At 62.5% G+C, this 20424-nt stretch overlaps 2 protein-coding genes across 2 annotated transcripts; one reads left to right on the plus strand and one right to left on the minus strand.

Moving 5' to 3' along the window:
- Nucleotides 1-1073: 1073 nt before the first annotated feature.
- Nucleotides 1074-3423, plus strand: LOC309685527 (cytochrome P450 2C15-like; the record flags this gene model as incomplete). The annotated part of the gene is made up of 4 exons (XM_082501284.1): nucleotides 1074-1319; nucleotides 2536-2677; nucleotides 2837-3008; nucleotides 3408-3423. Exons 1-4 carry the CDS (start codon nucleotides 1149-1151, stop codon nucleotides 3421-3423), a joined length of 501 nt encoding a protein of 166 aa, XP_082357410.1. The 5' UTR covers nucleotides 1074-1148.
- Nucleotides 3424-4210: 787 nt separating this feature from the next.
- Nucleotides 4211-16911, minus strand: LOC309685528 (cytochrome P450 2C16-like; the record flags this gene model as incomplete). Its single annotated transcript, XM_082501285.1, has 8 exons — nucleotides 4211-4392; nucleotides 4533-4674; nucleotides 7026-7213; nucleotides 7299-7440; nucleotides 9150-9326; nucleotides 10757-10917; nucleotides 12278-12590; nucleotides 16723-16911. The coding sequence occupies 8 exons, from the start codon at nucleotides 16909-16911 to the stop codon at nucleotides 4211-4213; spliced, it is 1494 nt and encodes a 497-aa protein (XP_082357411.1).
- Between the last annotated feature and the right edge of the window lie 3513 nt (nucleotides 16912-20424).

The raw sequence follows: 20424 nt of genomic DNA on the forward strand, positions 1-20424 counted from the left end.
GGGTGGGGGGGCTGTTTCTCCTCCGCAGCCGACAGCCACGGGGGGGGGGTGTGGGGGGGGGGTAATTTGCCCCCCTCCTCCCCCCCCCCCCCCCCCCCCTTTTTTGGGCAACCTGCTGCAAGTGGAGGTGAGCCACCTCATCGCCTCCCTCCGCGAGGTGAGTCCTGCTGGAAAAGTTGGGGGGGGGGGGGGGGCTGAGGGCTGGCACCCCCCTTTAAACCCCCTCCCCCCTCTTTTTTTTTTTTGTAATTTCTCCCCACAGCTCGGCGAGACCGAGCACAGCTCGGGCTCCCGGCCCCGCGTGGTCCTGGTGGGCTACCAACTGCTGAAAGAGGCTCTCGGCGGCCGCGGCCACTTCCCGGCGGTCCAGCAATGGAGCCGCGGCAACGGTGAGACCCCCCCACCCCCCCCTTTCCCACCCAACGTACCGCCACGGGGTTTACCGGGAGTCGCCGGCGATGCTTAACCCCCCCCTCTTTTATTTTGGGGGTGAAACCCCCATTGATGGGGCTCATCGAGGCCGACTGGAAGCTGATGAGCTCCACCTGGGGGCAGGTGGGAATTTGGGGGGGGGGTCCCCTCCTCACCTCACGTGTCCCCCCTCTATCCCGTTTCACCCTCTCTTCCTCCCGCAGCTGCTCTTCATCTTCCCCAAAATCAGGCGGTTCGGGCCGGGGCGGCGCCGCCGTATCTACGCCAACTACCTGCGGTCGGCTGAATTCGGGGAGGAGCGAGTGCGGAGCCGCCGGCGGACGCTGGATGCCCAAAATCCCCGGGGATTTTATCGACTGCTTCCTCCTGGAGATGCAGCAGGTACCCCAGGGCTGCCAAAACTTCCCCGCGGGGCGCCGAAACCGGTGGCGGCGCTGGTGTTTAACCGCGGGGTTTGGGGGAGGGGGGGATCATCGGCAGGAGAAGGGGAACCCCGACACCCACTTCACCCAGGACACGCTCTCCAAAACCACCGTCAACCTCTTCTTCGCCGGGACGGAGACCGTCAGCTCCCCCCTTAAATACGGGCTCCGTATCCTCCTCCGGCCCCCCGAGGTGGGAGGTACTGGTGGGGGAAGGGCGGCAGGAAGGGAGAGGGGGGGTCTGGCACGGCGCTGACCTCCCCTTCCCCGTCCCCAGCTCGGCTCCACGAGGAGATGGACCGGGTGATCGGCCGCCACCGCGGCCCCTGCATGGAGGACCGCGGCCGCGTGCCCTACACCGACGCCGTCATCCGCGAGATCCAGCGCTCCGCCGACGGCGTGCCCGAGGGGGTGCCCCACACCACCACGCAGGACGTCCAGCTCCGGGGGTACACCGTCCCCAAGGTACCGCGGCCTCCCTGGGGCACCACGGAGGGTACCGCGGCGTCCCTGGGGTACCCCGTCAGGCACAGAGCATCCTTGGGGGTACCACATAGGGCACGCAGCATCCTTGGGGTACCAGAGCATCCCTGGGGTACTGTGTGGGGTACCAGAGCATCCCTGGGGTACCTCAGCATCCCTGGGGTACCCCGTCAGGCACAGAGCATCCTTGGGGGTACCACATAGGGCACACAGCATCCTTGGGGTACCGCAGCATCCCTGGGGTACTGTGTGGGGTACCAGAGCATCCCTGGGGTACCGCAGCATCCCTGGGGTACCCCGTCAGGCACAGAGCATCCTTGGGGGTACCACATAGGGCACACAGCATCCCTGGGGTGTCAGAGCATCCCTGGGGTGTCAGAGCATCCCTGGGGTACCGTGTGGGCTACCAGAGCATCCCTGGGGGACCCCGTCAGGCACAGAGCATCCTTGGGGGTACCACATAGGGCACACAGCATCCTTGGGGTACCGCAGCATCCCTGGGGTACCGTGTGGGGTACCAGAGCATCCCTGGGGTGTCAGAGCATCCCTGGGGTACCGCAGCATCCCTGGGGTACCGTGTGGGGTACCAGAGCATCCTTGGGGTACCACATCGCCTACAGCAGCATCCCTGGGGTACCGTGTGGGGTACCGCGGCATCCCTGGGGTACCCCGTCAGGCACAGAGCGTCCTTGGGGGTACCACATAGGGCACGCAGCATCCCTGGGGTACCTCATTGCCTACCAGAGCATCCCTGGGGTACCGTGTGGGGTACCAGAGCATCCCTGGGGTACCCCGTCAGGCACAGAGCATCCTTGGGGGTACCACATAGGGCACGCAGCATCCTTGGGGTACCAGAGCATCCCTGGGGTACCGTGTGGGGTACCAGAGCATCCCTGGGGTGTCAGAGCATCCCTGGGGTACCGTGTGGGGTACCACGGCATCCCTGGGGTACCCTGTCAGGCACACAGCATCCTTGGGGTACCAGAGCATCCCTGGGGTACTGTGTGGGGTACCAGAGCATCCCTGGGGGACCCCGTCAGGCACAGAGCATCCTTGGGGGTACCACATAGGGCACGCAGCATCCTTGGGGTACCGCAGCATCCCTGGGGTGTCAGAGCATCCCTGGGGTACCCCGTCAGGCACAGAGCATCCCTGACCCCCACCCTCCTCCCCCCTCTTTCTCTCGCCCCCCCCTCAGGGCAGGAACGTCATCCCGCTGCTCTGCACGTCCCAGTTCGACCCCAGCCGCTTCGCCCGCCCCCAGGCCTTCGTCCCCGGGCACTTTTTGGATGAGAAGAGGCGCTTCAACCGCAACGACGCCTTCATGGCCTTCTCCGCAGGTGAGGAGGAGTTGGGGGTCCCTCTGCGTGTCCCATCCTTCCCCCCCCACCCCCGGGGTGGGAGACACCCCCCCTGGATGCCGACAAGCCGCTCCTTCGCCGGGAAGCGCGTGTGCCGCGGCGGTGGAGCTCTTCATCTTCCTCACCGCCATCCTCCAGCGTTTCCAGCTGAAGGCGGAGGAGGAAGATCCGACCGACATCGACGTCACACCCCCCCCCAAAATCCAGCGGGTTGGGGAACATCCCCCCCCCCCGACTCTACCGCCTCGCCCTCCCCCCTCCCCAAAAATAAAAGCGCCTCGTTCACCCCCATTTCTGCTTCCACCGCCTCGTGGGGTCACCGGGAACCCCCTTTTATCCCCACTCCGGGGGGGGCTCCGATGGGGACACGGGGGGGGGGGGGGGGGGCGGGAAACGGTGTTTATTTGGGGAGAAGCTGTTACGTTTTGGGGGTACAAATGCGGAGGGGGGAGGGGGGTGATGCAGGTTGGGGGTACAAATGTATGGGGAGGGGGGGTTGGTGCGGGTTTGGGGGGTAATTAATGCAGGATGGGGCTAATTAGTGCAGGTTTGGGGGGGATCAGTGTGTGTTGGGGGTAATTAATGCAGATTTTGGGGTTTGGTGCAGGTTTGGGGGGATTGGTGTGTGTTGGGGTAATTAATGAAGGTTTAGGGGTAATTAATGGAGGTTTGGGGGTAATTAATGCGGGTTTGGGGGCATTTGATGCAGGTTTGGGGGCAATTAATGCAGGATAGGGCTAATTAGTGCAGGTTTGGGGGGGATCAGTGTGTGTTGGGGTAATTAATGCAGGTTTGGGGGTAATTAATGGAGGTTTGGGGGGGGTTGTGCAGGGTTTGGGGGCATTTGATGCAGGTTTGGGAGGTAATTAATGCAGGTTTAGGAGTAATTAATGCAGATTTGGGGGTTTGGTGCAGGTTTGGGGGGATTGATGTGTGTTGGGGGTAATTAATGCAGGTTTGGGGGTAATTAATGCAGATTTTGGGGTTTGGTGCAGGTTTTGGGGGGGATTGGTGTGTGTTGGGGTAATTAATGGAGGTTTAGGAGTAATTAATGGAGGTAATTAATGCCGGTTTGGGGGTAATTAATGCAGATTTTGGGTTTTGGTGCAGGTTTGGGGGGATTGGTGTGTGTTGGGGGTAATTAATGCAGGTTTGGGGGTAATTAATGCAGGTTTGGGGGTAATTAATGCAGGTTTGGGGGTAATTAATGCAGGTTTGGGGGGATTGGTGTGTGTTGGGGTAATTAATGGAGGTTTGGGGGTAATTAATGGAGGTTTGGGGGTAATTAATGGAGGTTTGGGGGTAATTAATGCATTTTTAGGAGTAATTAATGCAGATTTTGGGGTTTGGTGCAGCTTTTGGGGGGGGATTGGTGTGCGTTGGGGGTAATTAATGCAGGTTTGGTGGGGGGTAATTAATGTCGTGTTGTGGGGGGGGGTGGGGGGGTGATGCATTGGGGGTGGGGGGTGCCATATGTCATCTTTTTTGGGGGGGGTGGGGTGGGGGGGGGTGTCAGCGGGGGAGGAAGCAGATCTGGAAGGGGCGGGGGATGTTCATGACGCCGCTGACTTCGGGGCGCAGGTCGAGGGGGGGGCCGCCGGGGGGGCGGCGGAGGCGGAAGCGCTGCAGGATGGCGGTGAGGAAGAGGAAGAGCTGCGCCCGCGCCAAACTCTCCCCCACGCACATGCGCTTCCCTGCCAGGAGAAAGGGGGGGGGGGGGGGATAAAGAGGGGGGTCACGGGGGATGGAATCGATATCCCCCTCTTTTGGGGGGGGGGGGGGTGTCTTTGTGTCCGTCTCGTTCCCCCCCCCCTCCCCCCGGGGTGTCACCCACCGGCGGCGAAGGGGATGAAGGCTTCGTTCTTCTTGAAAGCCCCTTTTTCATCCAAAAAGTGCGTGGGGTCGAAGGCGTCGGGGTTTCGGAAGTAGCGGGGGTCGCGCAGGGCCGAGCTCAGCACGGGGTAGATGGTGCAGCCCTGGGGGGGGAGGGGGAAGGAGGGGGGGGGGGGCACACACGGGGAGGGGGAGACTGGGGGTGACCCCCCACCAACTCCCCACCCAGGGGGGGAATGGCCGAGTAACGGTCAGGGGGTTGATTAACCGTCGGGTAATCAATGATTAAGCACATGGTGCAATCAATCGACGGTGAAGCGTGTCAGGTGATCAATAATCAGTGATTAAGTGTGTGGTGTAATCAATAATTGATGGTGAAGCACGTCAGGTGATCAATAATCGATGATTGAGGGTGTGGTGCAATCAATAATGGATGGTGAAGCACGTCAGGTGATCAATAATCGATGATTGAGGGTGTGGTGCAATCAATAATGGATGGTGAAGCACGCCAGGTGATCAATAATCAGTGATTAAGCGTGTGGTGTAATCAATAATGGATGGTGAAGCACATCAGGTGATCAATAATCAGTGATTAAGCGTGTGGCGTAATCAATAATGGATGGTGAAGCACATCAGGTGATCAATAATCAGTGATTAAGCGTGTGGCGTAATCAATAATGGATGGTGAAGCACATCAGGTGATCAATAATCAGTGATTAAGCGTGTGGCGTAATCAATAATGGATGGTGAAGCACGCCAGGTGATCAATAATCGATGAATGAGGGCGTGGTGCAATCAATAATGGATGGTGAAGCACGCCAGGTGATCAATAATCAGTGATTAAGCGTGTGGCGTAATCAATAATGGATGGTGAAGCACGCCAGGTGATCAATAATCGATGATTGAGGGTGTGGTGTAATCAATAATGGATGGTGAAGCACGCCAGGTGATCAATAATCAGTGATTAAGTGCATGGTGCAGTCAATAATTAACGATGGAGTGCGTCGGGTGATCGGTAATCAATTCCTCATCCACACGGATCAATAATTAAAGAGCCCCTAACGAGGCTGCCGAACCTTTGGTGGGGTGAGGGCCCACCACGTAGGTTGACCACCAATCAATCAATGATTGATTAAGGAGGCTGGTGCCGATCGGTGGTTAATGAGGAGCCACTAATGAACTTTGGGGAGGATGAAGGGATTCCTCAGCCGTAATGACCAGTAATTAATTAAGAGTGGCTAACGAGGCTGCTGAACCTTTGGTGGTCAACCTATGTGGTGGATCCTCACCCCACCAATCAATCAACGATTGATTAAGGAGACTGGTGCCGATCGGTGGTTAATGAGGAGCCACTAATGAACTTTGGGGAGGATGAAGGGATTCCTCATCCGTAATGATCAGTAATTAATTAAGAGCGCCTAACGAGGCTGCAGAACCTTGGGGAGGGTGAGGGCCCACCACGTAGGTTGACCACCAATCAATCAATGATTGATTAAGGAGGCTGGTGCCGATCAATGGTTAATGAGGAGCCACTAATGAACTTTGGGGAGGATGAAGGGATTCCTCCTCTGTGATGATCAGTAATTAATTAAGAGCAGCTAACGAGGCTGCAGAACCTTTGTCGGTCAACCTATGTGGTGAGTCCTCACCCCACCAATCAATCAACGATTGATTAAGGAGACTGGTGCCAATCGGTGGTTAATTAAGAGCCACTAATGAACTTTGGGGAGGATGAAGGGATTCCTCATCTGTGACGATCAGTAATTAATTAAGAGCGCCTAACGAGGCTGCCGAACCTTGGGGAGGTTGAGGACCCACCACGTAGGTTGACCACCAATCAATCAACGATTGATTAAGGAGACTGGTGCCAATCGGTGGTTAATTAGGAGCCACTAATGAACTTTGGGGAGGATGAAGGGATTCCTCATCCGTAATGATCAGTAATTAATTAAGAGCGCCTAACGAGGCTGCCGAACCTTTGTTGGGGTGAGGACGCACCACGTAGGTTGATGGACAATCAATCAATGATTGATTAAGGAGGCTGGTGCCAATCGGTGGTTAATTAAGAGCCACTAATGAACTTTGGGGAGGATGAAGGGATTCCTCATCCGTAATGATCAGTAATTAATTAAGAGCCCCTAACGAGGCTGCCGAACCTTTGGTGGGGTGAGGGCCCACCACGTAGGTTGACCACCAATCAATCAACGATTGATTAAGGAGACTGGTGCCGATTGGTGGTTAATTAGGAGCCGCTAATGAACTTTGGGGAGGATGAAGGGATTCCTCATCTGTGATGATCAGTAATTAATTAAGAGTGGCTAACGAGGCTGCCGAACCTTTGGTGGTCAACCTATGTGGTGGGTCCTCACCCCACCAATCAATCAACGATTGATGAACGAGACTGACCCCCCACCCCCACCCCAGGGGAGGGCCCGAACCTCTTCCCCTCCCTCCCCCCCCCACCCTCTTAATTACCCCGGAGCGCTTAACGAACCTTGGGGAGGGTGAAGCCCCCCAGGGGGGTGTCCCTCCTCACCGTCCGGATGAAGCCCAGGGGGACCAGGTCCAGGTGCCGCTGGGCCTCGTGGAGGACGGCCTCGGTGTAGGCCATGGCCCCCCGGTCCCCCAGCGCCGGCGCCCGCTCCGGCCCCACCACCCGCTCCACCTCCTCCGCCACCTTCCCTGGGGGGGGGGGGACACACACGGGGACAGGTCAAGGCCGCGTCCCACCACGGGGGACCTCCCCCCCTTCCTTCCCCCTCCCCACCTGCCACCTCGGGGTGCTGCAGCAGCAGCAGGAGGCAGTAGCGGAGGGTGATGGCGGTGCTCTCGGTGCCGGCGATGAAGAGGTCGAAGACGGTGGGGTGAAGGTTGTCCCGGCGGAACGCCGTCCCCGCCGTCCCCTTCTCCTGACGGGACGGGGCGAGGGAGAGGGCGGAGGTCCCCAAAGCTGTCCCCATCCCCACCACCCCTCGTCACCCTGCGGCAGTCAAGGGAGGAAGGCGGGCCACCAAAGTCCACCCGGTGGCCACCAAAGGTTTTCCCGGCACCCGGCGTGTCCACCGCGGTGGTGCTGGGGGTCTCGTGGCCCCCCATGGTGGCACTTGTGGCCCCTCAAGATGGTGCTGGGGGTCCTGTGTCCCCCCATGGTGGCACTCGTGTCCCCCCATGGTGGCACCCAGTGTCCCCCAAGATGGTGCTGGGGGTCCTGTGTCCCCCCATGGTGGCACTCGTGTCCCCCCATGGTGGCACTCGTGTCCCCCAAGATGGTGCTGGGGGTCCTGTGTCCCCCATGGTGGCACTCGTGTCCCCCCATGGTGGCACTCGTGTCCCCCCATGGTGGCACCCAGTGTCCCCCAAGATGGTGCTGGGGGTCCTGTGTCCCCCCATGGTGGCACTCATGTCCCCCCATGGTGGCACCCAGTGTCCCCCAAGATGGTGCTGGGGGTCCTGTGTCCCCCCATGGTGGCACTCATGTCCCCCCATGGTGGCACCCAGTGTCCCCCAAGATGGTGCTGGGGGTCCTGTGTCCCCCCATGGTGGCACTCGTGTCCCCGCATGGTGGCACCCAGTGTCCCCAAAGATGGTGCTGGGGGTCCTGTGTCCCCCCATGGTGGCACCCAGTGTCCCCCAAGATGGTGCTGGGCATCTCGTGTCCCCCATGGTGGCACATGGTGTCCCCTCAAGATGGTGCTGGGGGTCCTGTGTCCCCCCATGGTGGCACTCGTGTCCCCCCATGGTGGCATTCATGTCCCCAAAGATGGTGCTGGGGGTCCTGTGTCCCCCCATGGTGGCACTCGTGTCCCCTCAAGATGGTGCTGAGGGTCCCGTGTCCCCCCATGGTGGCACCCAGTGTCCCCCAAGATGGTGCTGGGGGTCTCATGGCCCCCATGGTGGCACTTGTGTCCCCTCAAGATGGCGCTGAGGGTCCTGTGTCCCCCCAGGGTGGCACCCAGTGTCCCCCAAGATGGTGCTGGGGGTCTCATGGCCCCCATGGTGGCACTTGTGTCCCCTCAAGATGGCGCTGAGGGTCCTGTGTCCCCCCAGGGTGGCACCCAGTGTCCCTCAAGATGGTGCCGGGGGTCCCGTCCCCATTGTGCCCCACATCCCCCCTGTGATGGCACCTGGTGGCCCTCCAAGATGATGCTCAAGCTCCCGTTCCCCCCACGTCCCCCCAGATGATGCTGGGGGTCCCGGCGCCCCCCAACCCCACCCCACGTCCCCCCAGATGGTGCTGGGGGTCCCGTCCCCATTGCGCCCCACATCCCCCCTGTGATGGCACCTGGTGGCCCTCCAAGATGATGCTCAAGCTCCCGTTCCCCCCACGTCCCCCCAGATGATGCTGGGGGTCCCGGTGCCCCCCAACCCCACCCCACGTCCCCCCAGATGGTGCCGGGGGTCCTGTCCCTTTCCACCCCACATCCCCCCAGATGGTGCCGGGGGTTCTGTCCCCATTGTGCCCCACATCCCCCCCAAGATGGCACCTGGTGGCCCCCCAAGATGATGTCCAAGCTCCCGTTCTCCCCACGTCCCCCCAGATGATGCCGGGGGTCCCGGCACCCCCCAACCCCACCCCACGTCCCCCCAGATGGTGCCGGGGGTCCCGGCGCCCCCCAACCTGCTCCATCCTGCGGAGGAAAGCGTCCACGAAGTCGCGGGGCTCCTCCAGCTCCAGGGTGGCCTCGTGCTCCTCCACCTTCCGCGCCAGGAAGTCCACGATGAAGGCGTTGTTCTGGAAGAAGGTCTGGTGGGGACCGGGCAGGAGGTCCATGACGCCGGGCAGGATGTTGTAGAGCTGCCGGGAGGGAGAGAGCCGGGCGGCACCCCCACGGTGAGGGGACGCGGTGACCGAGAGGTGGCATCAGTGACGGAGAGGGGACGCGGTGACGGAGAGGTGGCATCAATGCCGGTGAGGTGGCACGGTGCCGGAGAGGTGGCACGGTGCCGGAGAGGTGACACAATGCCGGTGAGGTGGCATTGATGCCGGTGAGGTGGGACAGTGCCCAAGAGGTGACGTGGTTCTGGTCAGGTGGCACCGTGCTGGAGAGGTGACACGATGCCGGTGAGATGGCACCAATACCAGAGAGGTGACACTGTGCCAGTGTGGTGGCACAGTGCCGGAGAGGTGACACAGTGGTGGTGAGATGGCACCAATACCAGAGAGGTGACATCGACGCCGGTGTGGTGGCACAGTGCTGGGGAGGTGGCATCAATGCCGGTGAGGTGACACAGAGCCCAAGAGGTGGCACGGTGCCGGAGAGGTGACACGATGCCGGTGAGATGGCACCAATACCGGAGAGGTGACACGGTGCCAGCGAGGTGGGACAGTGCCCAAGAGGTGGCAAAGGTGCCGGAGAGGTGACACGGTGCCGGTGTGGTGGCACAGTGCCGGAGAGGTGACACAGTGGTGGTGAGATGGCATCAATGCCAGAGAGGTGACATCGATGCCGGAGAGGTGACACGGCGCCAGCGAGGTGGCACGGTGCCGGAGAGGTGGCATTGATGCCGGTGAGGTGGGACAGTGCCCGAGAGGTGACGTGGTTCTGGTCAGGTGGCACCGTGCCGGAGAGGTGACACGATGCCGGTGAGATGGCACCAATACCAGAGAGGTGACACGGTGCCAGTGTGGTGGCACAGTGCCGGGGAGGTGACACAGTGGTGGTGAGATGGCATCAATGCCGGTGAGGTGACACAGAGCCCAAGAGGTGGCACGGTGCCGGAGAGGTGACACGGTGCCGGTGAGATGGCACCAATACCAGAGAGGTGACATCGATGCCGGAGAGGTGACATGGCGCCAGCGAGGTGGCATGGTGCCGGAGAGGTGGCATTGATGCCGGTGAGGTGGGACAGTGCCCAAGAGGTGACACGGTGCCAGCGTGGTGGCATGGTGTCGGTGAGGTGGCATAGAGCTGGAGAGGTGACATGGTTCTGGTCAGGTGGCACCATGCCGGAGAGGTGACACGATGCCGGTGAGATGGCACCAATACCAGAGAGGTGACACGGTGCCAGTGTGGTGGGACAGTGCCGGGGAGGTGACACGGTGGTGGTGAGATGGCACCAATACCAGAGAGGTGACACAATACCGGAGAGGTGACACAATGCCGGAGAGGTGACACAGTGCCGGAGAGGTGACACAGTGCCGGAGAGGTGACACGGCGCCGGCGAGGTGGCACAGCGCCAGTACGGGGCCCCGGGGGCGGTGAGGTGACGTGTCCCCCCCCTCACCTGCCCGGCGACGGAGCTCTCCAGGCGGAAGGTGTCGGCCATGCGCCGCAGGACGCGCCCGTACTCCTCGTCATCGTAGCCGAAGCGTTGGCCGAAGAGGATGCGGCAGATGGCGTTGCCCACGGCCGCGCTCAGCAGCACGGCGGGGTCGAAGGGCTGTCCTGCACCGGGGGGGGGCGGGGGGTGACCGCGGTCAGGCCCACCACGGCCCCACTGTGGTCCCACCACGGCCCCACTGTGGTCCCACCACGGTCCCACCACAATCCAACCGCGGTCCCACCAAAATCCAACCGCGGTCCCACCAAAATCCAACCGCGGTCCCACCAAAATCCAACCGCGGTCCCACCAAAATCCAACCGCGGTCCCACCAAAATCCAACCGCGGTCCCACCACGGTCCCATCTCAATCCCACTATGGTCCCACCATGCTCCAACCACGGTCCCATCTCAGTCCCACCCGTCATCCAACCGCAGTCCCATCTCAGTCCCACCACAATCCAACCACGATCCCATCACAATCCAACCGCGGTCCCACTATGGTCCCACCATGGTCCCACCATGCTCCAACCACGGTCCCATCTCAGTCCCACCACAGTCCCATCTCAGTCCCACCATCATCCAACCACAGTCCCATCTCAGTCTCACCACAATCCAACCGCAGTCCCACCCTGGTCCTATCCCAATCCCACCATGGTCCTAATGTGGTCCCACCACGGTCCCACCACAGTTCAACCATGATCCCACCATGGTCCCACCACAATCCAACCATGGTCCCACCACAGTCCCATCTCAACCCCACTATGGTCCCACCATGTTCCAACCACGGTCCCATCTCAGTCCCACCACAGTCCCACCACAATCCAACCACAGTCCAACCACAGTCCCATCTCAATCCCACCACGGTCCCATCTCAGCCCCACCATCATCCCACCACGATCCAACTGTGGTCCCACTGTGGTCCCATCTCAGTCCCACTGTCATCCAACCGCAGTCCAACCGTGGTCCCATCTCAATCCCACCGCGGTCCCATCTCAGTCCCACCATGGTCCCACCACAGTCCCATCTCAGTCCCACCACCATCCCACCATGGTCCCACCACGATCCAACCGTGGTCCCACCACGGTCCCATCTCAGTCCCACCATCATCCCACCGCAATCCAACTGTGGTCCCACCACAGTCCCATCTCAGTCCCACCATGGTCCCACCACAATCCAACCGTGGTCCCACCACAGTCCCATCTCAGTCCCACCGTCATCCCACCACGATCCAACCGTGGTCCCATCTCAGTCCCACCGTCATCCCACCACGATCCAACCGCGGTCCCACCACGGTCCCATCTCAGTCCCACCGTCATCCCACCACGATCCAACCGTGGTCCCATCTCAGTCCCACCATGGTCCCACCACAATCCAACCGTGGTCCCACCACAGTCCCATCTCAGTCCCACCGCCATCCCACCACGATCCAACCGTGGTCCCACCACGGTCCCATCTCAAGTCCCACCGCGGTCCCACCGCCCACCTTTGGTCCGCGCCAACTCCTCCAGCAGCAGCGCCGTCTCCTCCTGGATCTGCTCCTCCACCCTCCTCTTGCCCATGCCGAAATCCCGCAGCGTGCTGAGGGTGAAGCGCCGCGTCTGCAGCCACATCTCCCCGTTGCTCATGAAGATGCCCAAATCTTTGTTGCTCTTCTCCAGCAGCGGGAACCGGCCCCGGTCGGTGAACTCCTCCCCGCGGGTCACCAGCACCTCCCGCACCAGTTCGTAGCCGAAGACCACCACCACCCGCTCGGCGCCGAAGCGGAGGGAGAAGACGGGGCCGTACCTCTCGCTCAGCTGCGGCACAGAGCGACGAACGCACACGTACACCTCCCGCCGCCTCCCGCGGGCTTTGCCGTCGGCCCCCGGGATTTGGGCAATGGCACCCCGGGATTTGGGCAATGACACCCCACGATTTGGGCAATGGCACCCCGGGATTTGGGCATCCCGGGTGGACGGTATCGGCACCCCGGGATTTGGGCAATGGCACCCCGGGGATTTTGGCACCCCGGGATTTTGGCATTGGCACCCCGGGATTTGGGCAATGGCACCCCGGGGATTTTGGCATCCCAGGCGGTCGGTATTGGCACCCTGCGGCTCGCGGCGTCGGCCCCCCGGGATTTGGGCAATGGCACCCCAGGATTTTGGCAATGACACCGCAGGGAATTTGGCACCCCCGGATTTTGGCATTGGCACCCCGGGCATTTTGGCAATGGCACCCCACGGATTTTGGCAATGGCACCCCGGGGTTTTTGGCACCCCGGGGGTCTCAGCATTGGCATTCGGGGGGGTCTCGCCATTGGCACCCCGGGGATTTGGGCATCCCGGGTGGACGGTATCGGCACCCCGGGGGTCTCGGCATCGGCCCCCCGGGATTTTGGCAATGGCACCGCGGGGTATTTGGCACCCCGGGATTTTGCCATCGGCACTCCGGGCATTTTGGCAATGACACCCCGGGGATTTTGGCATCCCGGGTGGACGGTATCGGCACCCCGGGGGTCTTGGCGTTGGCACCCCGGGATTTGGGCAATGGCACCCCGGGATTTTGGCATCAGCACCCCAGGCATTTTGGCACCCCGGGGGTTTTGGTATCGGCACCCCGGGAGTTTTGGCATCCCAGGGATTTTGGCAATGACACCCCAGGGATTTTGGCGTCCTGGGCAGTCGGTATCGGCACCCCGCAGCTCTCGGCGTCGGCACCCCGGGATTTTGGTATCGGCACCCCGGGGGTCTCGGCATTGGCATTCGGTGGGATTTTGGCACCAGCACCCCGGGATTTTGGTATTGGCACCCAGGGGAATTTGGCAATGGCACCCTGGGGATTTTGGCATCGGCACCCGGGGATTTTGGCATCCCGGGTGGTCGGTATCGGCACCCCGGGGGTCTCGGCGTTGGCACCCCGGAGATTTTGGCACCCCGGGAGTCTCGGCACCAGCACCCCGGGGATTTTGGCATCGGCACCCCGGAGTTCTTGGCACCCCGGGGATTTTGGCACCGGGACCCTGATGGTCTCGGCATGGGCACCCCGGGGGTTTTGGCATTGGCACCCTGGGATTTGGGCAATGGCACCCCGGGGATTTTGGCATCCCAGGCGGTCGGAATTGGCACCCCGTGGCTCGCGGTGTCGGCCCCCCGGGATTTTGGCAATGGCACCCCGGGATTTGGGCAATGGCACCCCGGGGATTTTGGCAATGGCACCCCGGGGATTTTGGCATCCCGGGTGGTTGGTATCGGCACCCCGGGGGTCTCGGCGTCGGCCCCCCAGGATTTTGGCAATGGCACCGCGGGGATTTTGGCACCCCGGGGATTTTGGTATCGGCACCCCAGGGGTCTCAGCATTGGCATTCGGTGGGATTTTGGCACCAGCACCCCGGGATTTTGGTATTGGCACCCAGGGGAATTTGGCAATGGCACCCCATGGATTTTGGCAATGGCACCCCAGGGGTTTTGGGATTTTGGCACCCCGGGGATTTTGGCATCCCGGGCGGTCGGTATCGGCACCCCGGGGGTCTCGGCGTTGGCACCCCGGAGATTTTGGCACCCCGGGAGTCTCGGCACCAGCACCCCGGGGATTTTGGCACCCCGGGAGTCTCGGCACCAGCACCCCGGGGATTTTGGCATCGGCACCCCGGAGTTCTTGGCACCCCGGGGATTTTGGCACCGGGACCCTGATGGTCTCGGCATGGGCACCCCGGGGGTTTTGGCATCCAGGGTGCTCAGCACCGTAGCCCCGGAGGTCTCGGCACCATTGCACGGGGGGTTTGGCACCGTCACACCGGGGTTTGGGCACCCCGGGGGTCTCGGCACCACCGTACCAGGGGATTCCTTCCCCCTGGTGGTCTCGGCACCGTATCCCCGGGGGTTTTGGCACCGTCACACCGGGGGGTTTGGCACCACTGTACCAGGGTTTGGGCACCCCGGGGGTCTCGGCACCACCGTACCGGGGGTTTGGCACCACCATACTGGGATTTTGGCACCACCGTACTGGGCTTTTGGCAACCTGATGGTCTTGGCACCGTATCCCCGGGGGTTTTGGCACCACCATACCGGGTGGTTTGGGCACCCCGGTGGTCTCAGCACCATATCCCCAGGGATTTTGGCACCCTCACACCGGGGTTTGGGCACCCCGAGTGTCTCGGCACCACCGTACTGGGGGGTTTGGCACCCCGGTGGTCTCGGCACCGTATCCCCGGGGATTTTGGCACCGTCACACTGGGGTTTGGGCACCCCGGTGGTCTCAGCACCATATCCCCGGGGATTTTGGCACCCTCACACCGGGGTTTGGGCACCCCGGGCATCTCGGCACCACCGTACCGGGGGGTTTTTCCCCCCGGTGGTCTCGGCACCGTATCCCCGGGGATTTTGGCACCATCACACCGGGGTTTGGGCCCCCCAGGGCTCTCGGCACCACCGTACCGGGGGGTTTCGTCCCCCCGGTGGTCTCGGCACCGTATCCCCGGGGGTTTTGGCACCGTCACACCGGGGGGTTTGGCACCACTGTACCAGGGTTTGGGCACCCCGGGGGTCTCGGCACCACCGTACCGGGGGTTTGGCACCACCATACTGGGATTTTGGCACCACCGTACTGGGCTTTTGGCAACCTGATGGTCTTGGCACCGTATCCCCGGGGGTTTTGGCACCACCATACCGGGCTTTTGGCACCCCAGTGGTCTCAGCACCATATCCCCAGGGATTTTGGCACCCTCACACCGGGGTTTCGTCCCCCCGGTGGTCTCAGCACCGTATCCCTGTGGGGTTTGGCACCATCACACCGGGCTTTTTGCACCCCGGGGCTCTCGGCACCACCGCACCGGGGGGTTTCGTCCCCCCGGTGGTCTCGGCACCGTATCCCCGGGGGTTTTGGCACCACCATACCGGGCTTTTGGCACCCCGGTGGTCTCAGCACCATATCCCCAGGGATTTTGGCACCCTCACACCGGGGTTTGGGCACCCTGAGGGTCTCGGCACCACCGTACTGGGGGGTTTGGCACCACCATACTGGGATTTTGGCACCACCGTACCGGGCTTTTGTCCCCCCGGTGGTCTCGGCACCATATCCCTGGGGGTTTTGGCACCGTCACACCGGGGTTTTGGCACCCCGGGGCTCTCGGCACCACCGTACCGGGGGGTTTCATCCTCCCGGTGGTCTCAGCACCATATCCCCGGGGATTTTGGCACCACCGTACTGGGGTTTTGGCACCCTGGTGGTCTCAGCACCGTATCCCCGGGGGATTTGGCACCGTATCCCCGGGGGTTTGGCACCGTCACACTGGGGTTTGGGCACCCCGAGTGTCTCGGCACCACCGTACTGGGGGGTTTGGCACCCCGGTGGTCTCGGCACCGTATCCCCGGGGATTTTGGCACCGTCACACCGGGCTTTTGGCACCCTGGTGGTCTCAGCACCGTATCCCCGGGGGATTTGGCACCGTATCCCCGGGGGTTTGGCACCGTCACACCGGGGTTTTGGCACCCCGAGTGTCTCAGCACCACCGTACTGGGGGGTTTGGCACCCCGGTGGTCTCGGCACCGTATCCCCGGGGATTTTGGCACCGTCACACTGGGGTTTTGGCACCCTGAGCGTCTCAGCACCACCGCACCGGGGGGTTTTGTCCCCCTGGTGGTCTCAGCACCATATCCCCGGGGGTTTTGGCACCACCACACTGGGGTTTGGGCACCCCAGGGGTCTCAGCACCATATCCCCAGGGATTTTGGCACCACCGTACTGGGGTTTTGCCCCCCTGGTGGTCTCGGCACCGTATCCCCGGGGATTTTGGCACCACCGTACCGGGCTTTTGGCACCCCGGTGGTCTCAGCACCATATCCCCGGGGATTTTGGCACCCTCACACCGGGGTTTGGGCCCCCCGGGGGCTCTCGGCACCACCGCACCGGGGTTTGTGGGTCCCCGCCGCCGCGCCGTCCCCCCCTCACCTTGCGGAAGGCGGCGCAGGTGTTGGCCGCCCGGACCTGCAGCAGGTTGCCGATGACCGGCAGCGCCGGTGGCCCCGGCGGATAATTCCGGTGACGCCATTCCTTCCGCCGCCGCTCCGCCAGCGCCGCGGCCACCGCGGCCACCAGCAGCAGCAGGAGGGCGACGGTGACGGTCCCCACCGGCTCCATGGCTGCGGGTGCCGCGCTGGGTTGGGGGCACAGTCCGCCCACACCGCGGTGTGACCGGGGCCGCCGGAGGGTGGGTGACCTCGGGGACGGGGCGCGGCGGTGCCACGTGTGTCCCCGATGGGCCGTTGCCGCGGCCGAGGAGGGGGGGAGGGGGGGAGGGGGAGGGGGGGACACACAGACACACACACACGGGACACAAAAGGGGACGCTGCCCTCGGCCGCCCCGCCGGTGGGTGGCCCTTCCCCTGGGGTGGCACTCGTCCCCTCGTCACCGCCGCTGTCCCCTCACTGTCACCACTGCCCCATTGCCACCACTGTCCCCTCATCACCGCCACTGTCCCCTCATCGCCACCACTGTCCCATTGTCACCACTGTCCCATTGCCACCACCACTGTCCCCTCGTCACCGCCGCTGTCCCATTGCCACCACTGTCCCCTCATTGCCATCACTGTCCCCTCATCACCACTGTCCCATTGTCACCACCACTGTCCCATCACCACCACTGTCCCATCACCACCACTGCCCCATTGCCACCACTGCCCCATTGTCACCACTGTCCCATTGTCACCGCCACTGTCCCCTCACTGTCACCACTGTCCCCTCATCGCCACCACTGTCCCATCGCCACCACTGTCCCGTTGTCACCATCACTGTCCCATTGCCACCACCACTGTCCCCTCATTGCCACCACTGTCCCATTGTCACCACTGTCCCCTCATCACCACTTCCCCATTGTCACCACTGTCCCATTGCCACCACTGTCCCCTCGTCACCGCCACTGTCCCCTCATTGCCACCACTGTCCCATTGTCACCACTGTCCCATTGCCACCACTGTCCCCTCATTGCCATCACTGTCCCATCGCCATCACTGTCCCATTGTCACCACCACTGTCCCATCACCACCACTGCCCCATTGTCATCACTGTCCCCTCACTGTCACCACTGTCCCATTGCCACCACTGTCCCCTCGTCACTGCCGCTGTCCCATTGCCACCACTGTCCCCTCATTGTCACCACTGTCCCATCGCCACCACTGTCCCATTGCCACCACTGTCCCCTCATTGTCACCACTGTCCCATCGCCACCACTGTCCCATTGCCACCACTGTCCCCTCATCACCATCACTGTCCCATCACTGTCACCACTGCCCCATCGCCACCACTGCCCCATTGTCACCATCACTGTCCCATTGCCACCACCACTGTCCCATTGCCACCACCACTGTCCCATTGCCACCGCTGTCCCCTCACTGTCACCACTGTCCCCTCATTGCCACCACTGTCCCATTGTCACCACTGTCCCCCCGTCACCGCCACTGCCCCATCGCCGCCCCCCCCCGCCCCCGCGTTGCACAATGTGTCCCTTTGGACCCACAGCCGGTGGCCGCAGCGGGGGAGGGGGGGGGGGAGGGGGGGGGGGAGGGGGAGGGGGGAGGAGGAGGGGGGGAGGGGAAGGCCTCACACGTGACATGATGTGTTGTGCTGTGTCACACCACGTACATGTCATATATGAGCTGTGTTGTGCTGTGTTGTGCCGTGTTGTGATGTGTTGTGTCGTGTTGTGATGTGTTGTGTCATGTTGTGGTGTGTTGTGCTGTGTCACACCATGTACATGTCATATATGAGCTGTGTTGTGCCATGTTTTTGCCGTGTTGTGCTGTGTTGTGATGTGTTGTGCTGTGTTGTGCCGTGTTGTGATGTGTTTTTGCCGTGTTGTGTCATGTTGTGATGTGTTGTGTCATGTTGTGATGTGTTGTGATGTGTTGTGATGTGTTGTGTCATGTTGTGATGTGTTGTGCCGAGTTGTGCCATGACACAGCTGTGTTGGCGCGCGCCGCCGGCCTGATGATGTCACCCCGCGCCTGATGATGTCACCCCGCGCCTGATGATGTCACCCCGCGCCACAGCCGCGTCACCCTGACCCCACCCCACCCCCCCACCCCCCCCCACGGCCCCCCGAGACCCACTGCGCCCACTCACCGCCCCACGGCCGAACTGGGGTTGGGGGGGGTGAACTGGGAGCTGTGGGGGGTGAACTGGGAACTGGGGGGGGCGAACTGGGAGGTGGGGAGGGTAAACTGGGAGCTGGGGGGTGCAAACTGGGAGCTGGGGGGGTGAACTGGGAGGTGGGGGGGGCGAACTGGGAACTGGGGGGGGTGAACTGGGAGCTGGAGAGGGTAAACTGGGAGCTGGGGGTGGGAACTGGGAACTGGGGGGGGCGAACTGGGAGCTGTGGGGGGTGAACTGGGAGGTGGGGGGGCAAACTGGGAACTGGGGGGGGCGAACTGGGAGCTGGAGAGGGTAAACTGGGAGCTGGGGGTGGGAACTGGGGGTGGGAACTGGGAACTGGGGGGGGCGAACTGGGAGCTGTGGGGGGTGAACTGGGAGGTGGGGGGGTGAACTGGGAGGTGGGGGGGGCGAACTGGGAGCTATGGGGGGTGAACTGGGAGCTGTGGGGGCGAACTGGGAGGTGGGGGGGCGAACTGGGAGCTGTGGGGGGTGAACTGGGAGGTGGGGGGGGCGAACTGGGAGCTGTGGGGGGTGAACTGGGAGGTGGGGGGGGGCGAACTGGGAACTGGGGGGGGTGAACTGGGAGCTGGAGAGGGTAAACTGGGAGCTGGGGGTAGGAACTGGGAAACTGGGGGGGGGCGAACTGGGAGCTGTGGGGGGTGAACTGGGAGGTGGGGGGGTGAACTGGGAGCTGGGGGTGGGAACTGGGAACTGGGGGGGGCGAACTGGGAGCTGTGGGGGGTGAACTGGGAGGTGGGGGGGTGAACTGGGAGGTGGGGGGGGTGAACTGGGAACTGGGGGGGGCGAACTGGGAGCTGTGGGGGGTGAACTGGGAGGTGGGGGGGTGAACTGGGAGCTGGGGGGGGCGAACTGGGAGCTGGGGGGGTGAACTGGGAGGTGGGGGGGGCGAACTGGGAACTGGGGGGGGCGAACTGGGAGCTGGAGGGGTGAACTGGGAGGTGGGGGGGGCGAACTGGGAGCTATGGGGGGTGAACTGGGAACTGGGGGGGGCGAACTGGGAGCTGGAGAGGGTAAACTGGGAGGTGGGGGGGGACGAACTGGGAACTGGGGGGTGTGAACTGGGAGGTGGGGGGGCAAAACTGGGAGCTGTGGGGGTGAACTGGGAGGTGGGGGGGCGAACTGGGAGGTGGTGACCCATTTATTTTGGGGGTTGACCCCTTTTTTGGGGGTGTGACCCATTTTTTTGGGGGGGGTGACCCATATTTTTGGGGGGTGACCCCTTTGGGGGGGGGGGGTGACCCCTTTTTTGGGGGGCGTGACCCATTTTTGGGGGGTGACCCACATTTTTGGGGGTCTGACCCGTTTTTTGGGGGGGTGACCCCTTTTTTGGGGGGTGACCCACATTTTTTTGGGGGGTGTGACCCATTTTTGGGGGGTCTGACCCATTTTTGGGGGGGTGACCCACAGTTTTTGGGGGGGTGACCCACATTTTTGGGGGGTGACCCATTTTGGGGGGGGTCTGACCCATTTTTGGGGGTCTGA

This window comes from Vanellus vanellus, assembly GCF_965231255.1.
Source record: "Vanellus vanellus genome assembly, contig: HAP1_SCAFFOLD_1907, whole genome shotgun sequence".
NCBI classification, from domain to species: Eukaryota; Metazoa; Chordata; class Aves; order Charadriiformes; family Charadriidae; genus Vanellus; species Vanellus vanellus.